At 36.3% G+C, this 11,195-nt stretch overlaps 1 protein-coding gene across 1 annotated transcript in view; it reads right to left on the bottom strand.

The window, feature by feature from the left end:
• Window positions 1-1,599: 1,599 nt before the first annotated feature.
• The window catches only part of GPAM (glycerol-3-phosphate acyltransferase, mitochondrial), a 30,088-nt gene continuing 20,492 nt past the window's right edge, over window positions 1,600-11,195 (bottom strand). Inside the window, exons 14-20 of the mRNA XM_010176787.2 lie at window positions 10,330-10,594; window positions 9,715-9,857; window positions 8,052-8,129; window positions 4,835-4,975; window positions 3,898-4,087; window positions 3,730-3,788; window positions 1,600-2,520 (exon numbers count right to left, since the gene is read on the bottom strand). Of these exons, the coding sequence (XP_010175089.1) occupies window positions 2,404-2,520; window positions 3,730-3,788; window positions 3,898-4,087; window positions 4,835-4,975; window positions 8,052-8,129; window positions 9,715-9,857; window positions 10,330-10,594 (993 nt within the window). The 3' untranslated portion in view covers window positions 1,600-2,403. The remainder of the gene's footprint in view (window positions 2,521-3,729; window positions 3,789-3,897; window positions 4,088-4,834; window positions 4,976-8,051; window positions 8,130-9,714; window positions 9,858-10,329; window positions 10,595-11,195) is intronic.

Below are 11,195 nucleotides of genomic sequence, written 5' to 3'. Positions count from 1 at the left end.
AGTGGCATGATTCATCGTACTGACTTCTCACATGCAGGTTTTTTTAATACAAAACCAAACCAGTTTTAGAGGTGCCCCCTCCCTCTGCATACTAAATGTATTCATTAATGTGTATTCACATGCATCATTACCCTACCCACTCACTGATTTCTATTAATCAAATGTATTATATTTATTTATTAATATAAGTCATAAGTTATCTTAGATGCAACACCTAGCCAGAACACTTCAGTGACCACAGTACTCCTGGGTTTTATGGTAACTAATACATCAGTTGGCAGAACATTCTTAATAAAATGACTCAAGTTTTGTTTGCTTCATATTGCTTCATTTTTAAAAATCTTTTTGATGTACAATCTTCGCTGTTAGCACACTTCAGATTTACTGAAATGCAGTAAACTATGAGAACTTGTTATTCAGAAGCACCTAGTCTTTTTTTGACATTAAATGGAAGCCATCAGCAACAACCGTTGTATGGAAAAGAAAATTAACTCTATCCCAGCAAAACCAGGACAGGAGTATCCATCGGGTTAACGAACAGTGCACATTGGCTAGTATGAGATGAAACTGTTTTCTAAAGAGCTAGTAGACTTCACAAAACAAATTTTGTGCGATGTAGTCTTTATCCTGCTGAGACAGCAGAAGGACATAGAACAAAAGCGACTCTAGGGTCAGTTTCTATCTGTATTGATACAGCTTTGGTTCAGAAATTCTTTAAGTGTTGTAGAGCACCTGGTTTAGTGACAAAACACATGCGTCTCACAGTGCTAACAGTATAATGCTAATAAACTATAAACTGCAGGTTTCAAATATTAATAGCATTGAATTAAAAAATTTACAGAAGTATTCTTGTTGACAAATGTGCAGTAGAAATGCAAGCTCCTTGGCCACAAACTCAAATTGTGTGCGTCAGTTTTGTGCTGGCATAACAGTGCAAGTGCTGGGATTCAAGTATGTTTTTTTTGTATTTATGTTAAGCATCAGAGACTAAATGATGGGGGATTTTCTGCTCACAAGACCAGGACACAGGAATCAAGTGAAACATTGCAGTAATTGAAATGTTTAGTTTTCCTCATATAGAAGGTAATCTAAATGAGGAAAAATACATCTCACAAGCAAACCGGCTTCATGTACCATCAAGTTATTGCTTCAGCTAGGTCAGCTGTACTAAAATAGAGGACTACAGGTTGCAATCTAATCTCCACTCACATGAAGAGAAGATGAAATCTACAGTGCAAGTCCTCCATGCGAAAGGATCAAATCGCAAGACCAGAGTCCTGTTTCATGGACAGAATTTATTCATCGTTCAGTTTTGTCTGTGAATTTGTTTTTGTAAGTCGGTCAGATCAGAGTCAAAAGTACATTTTTACAATATTTCTGTGTTTCTAGAGGTTACTACTTCATGCCAATTTAGATCTGTTCAGAAACAGAACACAATATGAACACTCATTTCCAGAGAACTGCAGAAGTTATTGCTGAAATTTTTAGGGCCAAAAATAAAAATTATTTTGCCAAATCAAGTCTTTACTCCACTTAAAAAAAAAAAAAAAGACATCCTATTAATTTTTTAAAAAACAACACAAACTTAATAGCTTTTTCAATTAAATAATAATCTAAGATTTTACAAGATATTCACATTCAGGCAACTGTCACCTGACTTTCATCTGGCTGAATAACAGCTGCCATAATAAAAACAAGAACGCTACTCTCACATTCTTCATGACAGCAGTGATCAGTGCAATTTATCACTGCACTACACAGCTCTAATAGTGCAAGGTGTGCCTGCTAACAATGTTTCTCACAATCACCTGCTACATGATCATTATTCTCAGATGTCTGTAAGTGTTATTCTCATTAGAATTTTGGCATTTATGTTAACATTTATGAAAAACTATGGCTTTATCCATGAAATATCCTGCCTAAGCAAAATTTCTAAACTATTTATTTAAAACAATAAAACTGAATTGGAATGAAAGTTACTTGTTTATGCCATAAGCTGTGTTGCCACTAAACTCAAGATCTCAGGGTTAGCTACAGATCACAAATGTGTGTATTTGTGCATCTGTTACAGTCTTTAAAATCATATTTAAAACATAACACTGATAAAACTTCACTCTTCATTTTCAATCTAATTCTAATAATTTATCTTATTTTTTTGCAACATGTTTAATTACTTGTATCCAAAGTGTCATCTGAGTACCGCTGTATTACAACAGGATTGGGACTGTAAGAAACCAATAAATGCATACATAAGAAGGCACTTATCTTCCAGTAGTTCAAGTCAGAGAAGGCCTTACCCAGACAGTGGCACCTTACGTTCTGAAGGATTAGCAAATGTCCCCAGGCTTTGACACAGTCTCAAAACCTGTCCTCATGTCCCTGGACAAAGGTGCTATATGTGGTCTATAATACCATGAAGCTCATGATGAATTCCAGCAGTTTTTGCCTGTTGCGCTGAGGTAGGAACGTAGTGCTTAGTTCCAAAATGGTGTCTCTTCTTTGCTTCGTCTGACTGAAAACCTAAAGCACAGCATAAATATATATGTAAGAATCACCACATTCAGGGAATCTCCTTTCTTTTGTGATTAAAAGTTTATGGTCTATACCAAATTTGCCCTCGCTTACAAGCCTTTCCCCCCCCACTTTCTTGAAGGCTTAGATGGCAATGCCTTTGGATATCATTAGAATTCACTCAGTGCTGAAGCCCTTCAAGTGGCATGGGAGAAGAGAAACTGAGAAATAAGCACAGTATATGATAAACAGCCAGCTCCTAACAGTGAGTGATAAAACATGCACTCAAAAGGCATCTGAACTGAAAGTGCAAGCACTTCGAAAACAAGAATTCAGATGGTATGCTCTGAATAGATCCTCAGCAGATGCAATCTAGTTTCACTTTTCCAACAGCAGAATAAACTAGAATTAAATGATGGATTTGATACGTGCTTTCTTCACAGCTCTTACAGTCTACAGGAAGATACCTTTACTATAGGCTTTACTACAGGCTAATTAGCATTAGATTATTAAATGTAGCAAAACACAAGGACAAAGACTTCAAGACCCTTATCTAGCAATACTTTGCCTAAATGCTGATGCTTTCAAAATTTTAATGCTAATCCCATCTGGCATTCAATTCAGGAAGCCATGTCATTCTGATGAAAGAAACTCTTCATTTACAAAATCTAGATAGGCAATTTAAAATTAAAAATGATAGTGGTAAAGTGCAAAACATCTGCTATTTTAAAGAAGATCTGTATCCTCATGGTGGACACTGTAGCTCTATTCGGATGTTTCTACTGAAGCATCAATCACTGCTTAGCTAAAATTCAGTAATTAACACTTTTGAAGATTTAAGTAGTCCTTCAAATTTAGATTTAGTTGTCACTATGCACAGAGCATACTCCCAGCCTTCCAACATTGTCACTGATGTCCAATAAGGACATAGAGTAGAGCAGAGAAACTTCATTTGCTCTGAATAAAAACGCCTCGTCATCTAGCTCTTGTCTAGCCAGGTTTTCTCAGGGGCAAGAAATGCCCTGTTCTGCAATGTGTGCTCTTCTCCTACAGCCCTGAGCTTTAAGGAAAGCAAAATGCCCACAACTCACAATACATTTGCACAGATACATTCACATATTTTAAACTGACAATAAACAGGTTCCACAAATTGCTAGAATTATGTTCATTATTAAAATGAAACTTAACAGTCCCCAAATTTGATCACTGAACACTTACCCCGATTTCCTTAAAGACTTTCACTGCGTTTTTCACATGACTGTAGGTAGCACTCTCAGCTGCAAGAAAGAAAACCCAGAGGTAAACTAACTGCAATTGAATTTGGACAACCTTGTGCTAGGAGGAACAGAATGAATCAAATCCAGTTCCAAAACTGGTTTAACATACCATATACAGCAACATTCTTCTCCGTCCTGCTTATTAAGTGCCTGTGTAACTTTTGAAGGTATTCAGACTCTGAAACAGGACCACTAAAATTGTGCACGAAGATAACAGCAGAGCTATATGCCTCCAGTAAAGGTCCCAACAACCTCTGCAGGAAAGTGATGTATTGCTGGTGCTCTTGAGACTGGCTCACCTAAGAAAGGGCAACAAGAGCTTAAGTGACGGAGACCAGGGGAAATAAGAAATGACCTGCAATAGAGTACACAGCAAAATGGCAGCTCAAATAATTCTTGGTACAAAAATGAGTATGAGGGCACAACACAGCACATTATGAAAGCATAGCAAAAAAGCAGTATACCACGAGGGACAAAACAGGCACTGCACATCACAGATCAATGCTACTTTTTTCTCTTCCAGGATATTAGTAACTATTTTCCGATGATGAAATTAAAAGATATCATACTGTTCTGCAGCCAACAGAAGAGAAGCCATACATTCACAGAGATGGACATAAGTTTCCAGCTGTAACAAGCTATCTTAAAGAGTGTTTGTGTCAGACCTGAGAGAACTGGTAGTACGTTTAAAATCAACAGGATCAACCTCTGAAGTGAAATTTAGGCTGAAAATTAACTTCTAGCAGGATGTGCCACTTTTAGAGTGTGTACTGTCAGTAAAGAATACAGCATTCAGACACTAAGATACTTAAGACTTTATCAGTTTTCATGATACTAACTATTGCCCTTCCACATCACTATAAGATTATTTGATGTTTCTTCAGCTGTTTTCCCCATGGGAAGGAGAAAAAGGCAGGAAAATACAACAGACTAATAATGTGAACCAGAAAAATTTAAAAAAAAAATCATTACTCCTCCTGAACTAGTGAAGTAGTTTGTAACTCTTTCAACAGGCTTCTATGTTATTAGCCTTAGGTAAATATTACCTTCAGGTAACAATCTCTCTGCTCTTCTCCAAAATCACTGTCTTCATCTTCCTCGTCACTTCTCCAAGATAATGGCTCAGGGAGCTTTTCATCCCACTGCTGCTCTGTAAGACTGGGGCTAACATCCTCCTGATCATCCTGCTTAAATTTGAAAGACAAGGTGGTAAACAGGTAAAAAACCCAAATCCAGGCAAACAATAGGTTTATTTTATAATCTCACCTGATTTAATCAGGCCATTCATTAACCAATGAATGAAAGTAGGTGAGTCTCAATTACACACAAGGTAGAGATATGCAGAGAGAAGAGAAATAGTGAAACAGACTATTTTAGAATAGTGAAATAGTGAATAGAATAGTGAATAGTGAAATAGACTATTGGTGAAATAGACTTTTTCTTTACTTTGCCAGTCACATAAAACTGAGAATATTTTCAAGTGTTGCTGAGTCTTCCTACGAGAGGCCACGATGTAGCAGTTGCCAAGAAAGTTTCAGTTGTTAGGATGAAAAGTTGAGATGCTATCTAGATGTGGATGCTGCTAACCTCTGTACTCTGTTGCCTTAAAGACAGAGTAGTAAACTCTGTGTTACTATATTACAGCAGCTAAAACCTAAATTAATGCAGAATGCCACAAGTTGCTATTTGGAAGTGGTAACTTATTGCCTCTAATGATGCTGTTCTTCTATTTGTACCCATGTGAGACATTGGTTGGAAAAGAATAAACAGTTTTAATCACAAAGGCCCCAAATTGTTTAAATCTTGATTATGTTGAGACATTAAGACCCCTCCACCTGTTCCATCACAGCAATTCCCTTCTGCTAATCACTCTGACAAACACCGCCCAAGTTCAGCCTACAAATGCTCCACAGAAATCTACTCTCGGAGCAAGACACAGATTTACACTTATACTTCTTAGCAGACAGGTGTTTTGGGTAACTATACATTTTTTCAGGCTTTTGAGATGAGTGCATGATAGCCGTTATACCACTGGTGGAATTTTTTAACTTTAATATTGGGGGGGGGAGGAGGGGGGTGGCAGCAAAAAAAAATGAGTTCATTGTTTGCTTTTAATCTATTTAATAAAACCATCGATTTTAGTAAAACTATTAATTAGTAAAGCGCATTGTAAAGTATTGTAAAGTTTCTTGGCAAAGGCATAGCAAGGTAATCTGACAGAAACAAGCACAGGTGAGAAATATATACATAGCAGACATACTTGAATGGTGATTTCGTTCTGTTGTGCAATAATACAGGTATGTCAGAATTTCAGGTATACAGTAACTGAGGTGCAACAGAAATACTCCACCTGACTGATCAATCTCTGATGCAACATTCAATTTCAACAATGCATCTTCAGAAATGAGTTTTAGAGATAGTAAACACACACTCAAACAAATAAGGGAAGCCTTAGCAGCAATCATTTGCCATTATTTGTTTTGCTCAAAGGAGTATAACAAAGATTTTTCAAAGGTTACCAGTGCTAAGGAGGAAAGACCTCCATACGGTTATTCCATTTAGTAATGAGAATCAGACAGGATTAAAACCAAATGGATAACAGACACCTTGTAGATGGGATTACTGTCATAATATTAATGACAAAGAAAAAGGCAAATGAAGAATGACATCCTTCCAATATTATACTCTGATCAAATGTTTTATTTTGAATGAAGCAAAGGCCACAAAATAAGTTTTAAAAAATACCAGAGATCACTATGTGATGAGAATATTTATTAGTTTTTGAAGTAGACACTAGAATCACAGGGAAAAATAAAATTAAAAAGTAAGGATCAATCAAACTCAATTTAATGGGAAATCTAAATTTAGTGGGAAATAAAGGGGCAGAAGCTAGCTACCTTTCTTAGAGATGGGGTTGTAAAAACATTTCCAACCTGTCTGAAGTCATGAAACAACTGTTGCTTATAGTATTTGCATTGATTATGCAAATTCTTAATAGTTTAAAAGAAGTAAGCAGGTACAGAGTCTTTCTAAGTTTAAAGAAATTTACTGATGGAATATATCTCCTTTTTAAGCATTCAAGTGTCATGCTGGTGTTGAATATCAGACACCACAGACAAATATTTATATATTACCCAATAGCTGTCTATACCCCAGTTATAAACAGCAAAACATCAGATTCCACAACCAAAACTTACAGAAGAACCCTCAAGACAGATTTCATGCTTGAGTAGACAGAGGTGTGTACTACTGCTGTCCACACCTATTTTCCTCATCTGTCCCCAGGCATGGAACATACAGGTTTCTTCCTAATCCTCTGATTAGCATTCATTTCTGCACTTATCTAACAATGATTACAATCTAATGCATGACAACATGTCAATACTTCAGATAAAAAGCAAGCAGTAGTAACTCCAAAGGAGGAGAATGTTTAATATTCAGGTATATAAAAGTAAATAATACCTATGGTTACATATATTAAAAATGGAAGCATGTATCAAAAGGTATACAGCCAGATTAGAGCAAAGCAGTGGCTTTAACAAATACACCAGAAGCAGCTCTAGCCTCCTTTGACACTGGAGAGCTGCAAGACAAAAGCAGCCAAATATATAACTCTTCCACATGCTCCTTAAATTTTGTCACTTCCTCCTAGGCACAAAGGTTTGTTTGCTGTGCACAAAAAAAGTGTGGGACACAGAGGTATGTAGAGTCAGCTGCCCTCCTGGTCCCCAGGTTTTCTTTACACTGTATGCCTCCGGCAGATTGCACCACACAGTGACTCCAGTACATCCCTGAAACTGCACACTGTGTTAGCAAGAGAGGCTTACAATAATTTTGAAATCAACGCAAAGGAATCAATGAATGACAAAAGAGCTACACAGCTGACTCCTTTAGAGTAGAAAGTGAACATCCACGTAGCTATGCTATAATTTGAAAGGGCTCCAATAATAATAATAAAAAAAAAATCCCAAGATTATATATTTTATACTATACAAGATAGTATAAAATACATGTCTTCTTTAGTAGGTTTAATGGTACAATGAAATTACACACAGGGTCATTCATAGCATCACAGGTTGACTATACCGAAATGTCTAATGCTTATAAATCTAAGAATAAAGAAGTACCAGTCCTGGATTGTTGTTAGAAGCTTTCAGCAATAGGATAGATTCAGAACAAGGCTCACAAAAAAGCTGCACAAACTACCTATGGCTAAAGTCAAGCACAAGAAACAAAGCTCATTTAGTATCTCTACCACCTTACCTCAGCCACCAGAAGGATACCATATTGTATCAGCCTTTCCACAGATTCATGGCAAACTTGATATATCACTTGGCAAGGCTGCATAACATAAAAGAAATGCAGTGAAAAAAAAAATCACATCCATTATCCCATTACAGCAACACCAGTTCCCTGTTTGGTATGAATGTTTAAGATACAGCAGTATTATTCCTTCTAAGCAAGTTATTGAACTTTTACCAGCATAATCCCAATGCAGACAGGCAGACATCTAAAAAATTACATTGAAATAGGATATTTAAAGTTTGTCCAAGTTTTTGGAAGAAATGCATTACTATACTGGTAGAAAACCACATTAAATAGTCTCCTCTTTCAATCACCTCTAATCAAATTTTAGTTTATAAACAATTCTGGAATAAAATCATCATAAAACTAAAAATCACTGAGATGCATACTAATGATTTATTTGGAATTTAAAGGAAAACACACTTTTAAGAAACTCCCTTATGTTTTTTTGAAACTGTGAATTAAAAACAGCCTCTTTTACATAGTTCATAATTACATAGGAAATATTTTCTAAGTTAAAAAAAAATAGTTAATTATTAACTCTGAAAGCAGAAGGATAAGATTACTAAAGAACCCCATCAGATGACTTACATGACTGCCTAAACAAAAATACTGTATTTGGCTTATGCTTCATATAAAAAGGCATAAGCCAGAAAGATGCGTGCAAATTCAAGAACTAATTCAAGAATCTCTAGAATTCTAAGTAACTTCTATATATAAGAAACAAAAAATATCTAGCACTTAAAATTGTATACAGAGTGTAAGTATACAAAGTGTCAGAAAACCGAGATAACATCAGCTCTCTTCAGTGTTTTGTAACAGAACAAAAACCAGAGTCAGGTCATCTTTAAAATTGTCACTAAGTACTAGGTGTGGCACACTGTGACTATTGCACTCCTATGCAAATTAAGAATATCTTTAGAATCTGGAGCCTTAGTTCCCAGCATAATTTCAATCATCTATGCAAACTCATATGAGTTGAGTACTCTCAAAGACTTGTTATTTGTTTGAGTAAAAAAATAAAAAAAATAAATAGTTTGGGCAGAATGCAGATAGAGTTATGATGGTCTAATGACGTAAACAACACAAAATCTGTTAAAAGGCATTAAAAAGCCCAAACTCAAGTTGTGGAAGGCTGATAGGATGAGCAGCTTTTCCTTCTCAGAAAAGACCTAAAGCCATCACAGCACAAACACTGCAGGCTCACCCCAGCAGCACCCACTTCAGCAATTGCGTGAGCAGCAGGCGTGCACTCAGTATATCTCCCTCAAACCAGATCAACTGATTTTGTCACACCTTGCCAAGGAAACAAGGCAGTGACAGGAGTTTGGCAAGTTAATTCACGTGTTATCTTAGACCAGGCATCTTTTAGATGAACTGTTCTGATAGAACTACATTTGTTCAGGTGTTCAGACATTTCCTTGAAGCAAATGGAAACAGTGCTATCTTCCTTTTTCAAATTATATTCAACCTCTTGATACCCATTACCATCAGATTGTATCTACAGTGAACATACCGGAACTGTAACACCTGCAGAAAGCATCAATTCATTTTGAAGTAACATATGCAATTACAAGCAGAACAAAAATTTGAAACATAGACAATTAATGCAATTACTTACCAAAGATACAGTAAATTCATTAGAAAGCAAGTAACACAAGCTGGCAGCTTTTCGGACCAGGTGTTCTTGACTAATCAAACTGGGAGAAGCACCATTGGTACCATTTCTGTACCTCCTACTCTGAACCGCATGAAGACTGCACGCTAGAGCGGAAACAAACACAGGCAAAGTTTATTTTTCCAAAGAGCTTTATGGCAAATGAAACTTAAAACTTCTGTTTTGTCTATTTCTAGGCCTAAGAGCAGTCAAACATTACACATGAAGAATAAAGACAGAATTTTTTCCATTTGTGTTCAACTAATGTCAGCTTGAAACAAAATCTCACAAAAACATTAGTGACCAAAGCACAAGTTTTGCTATGTTGGCTCAAAACTCTGATAGTGCCTTGACCATGGCAGCGACCAAAACACAAATACTTCCAAGAAAGATAAAGGATGATGGTAAAATTGAGTGGAAAATACATTCCACGAACAAAAAACAAGTTCACTTAAAAATAGCATTTGTTAAGGTGAACATGGGCTGAAGCACAAAGAAAAAAAGGGTTGTGGGGTCGTAAAGGTACTTTGACTTCACAGGTCACAAGAAAGTCTTTCCTTGGTAAACCCCAACACATACCAATAATGGCCTCCTTAATGAATACATGAAGTACTCCATTGCTGTAGAAGTTGAGTTCAAAGACAGCAGGTATCGTTGTGCTGGGAGTGATGAAGAACTCATTGTTTCGGCTAGTGTTTGTAATATTTACACAGTTCCCCAACAGGTGGATGGCATGCATGACAACATCATCTGAGTTCCCTGAAAATCCCAAGTCAAAGTCACGGGCTAAGACCTCCTCCTTCATGGAAAAGAAATCTTCCACCAACCTGGAAAGATCAGTTCCCTAGAAATAAAATCAGAATCACAAAGTGAAATATTTTTTTTCGCACAGGAGTTTATCTGGACACTACATAACCATGTATAAAGCAAACACATAAACAAGGCATTAATTATCAAAAATCCAAAGCACAACGGTAGTACTAGAAAACCTAGTTTTCACAGAGATATTGCTGAAATAGTCCACAGGTTTTGAATGACAGGCAATTATATTTTAAAAGCCACACAGCTATTTAAGAATCCAAGGAGGGTTTTTTGCTTCTTGGTTTATTTCACAACCTGCAGAGACCCGAGTTGTTCTTTAAGAACATGTTAGAGACATCATATTTCCATTACATATGCTATAAAACGAAAGATCAATTATATGGGAATACTCTAATTATCAGAACTTCTCTTCAATTGTCTGGGGACACAAAAAAAAGCTTTTCCTCGAGCACTTTTTTTTCCTTTTTTGTGTCAAGACAGCTTCAGATCACGTTGTAAAATGCTTAATTGATCCCGTAATTTTAGGAAATTGGAAAGACTGAACTGACAGGAATAGCGATACTGTCCTCTACTAGGAAGACTGCATATCTGACCAATACTTTTCAAACTATTCTTGATTTATG

This window comes from Antrostomus carolinensis, unplaced genomic scaffold (genome assembly GCF_000700745.2).
Source record: "Antrostomus carolinensis isolate BGI_N321 unplaced genomic scaffold, ASM70074v2 scaffold9081, whole genome shotgun sequence".
NCBI classification, from domain to species: Eukaryota; Metazoa; Chordata; class Aves; order Caprimulgiformes; family Caprimulgidae; genus Antrostomus; species Antrostomus carolinensis.
Note: the sequence above shows the minus strand (reverse complement) of the source record. Positions and strands in the feature narration are given on the sequence as shown.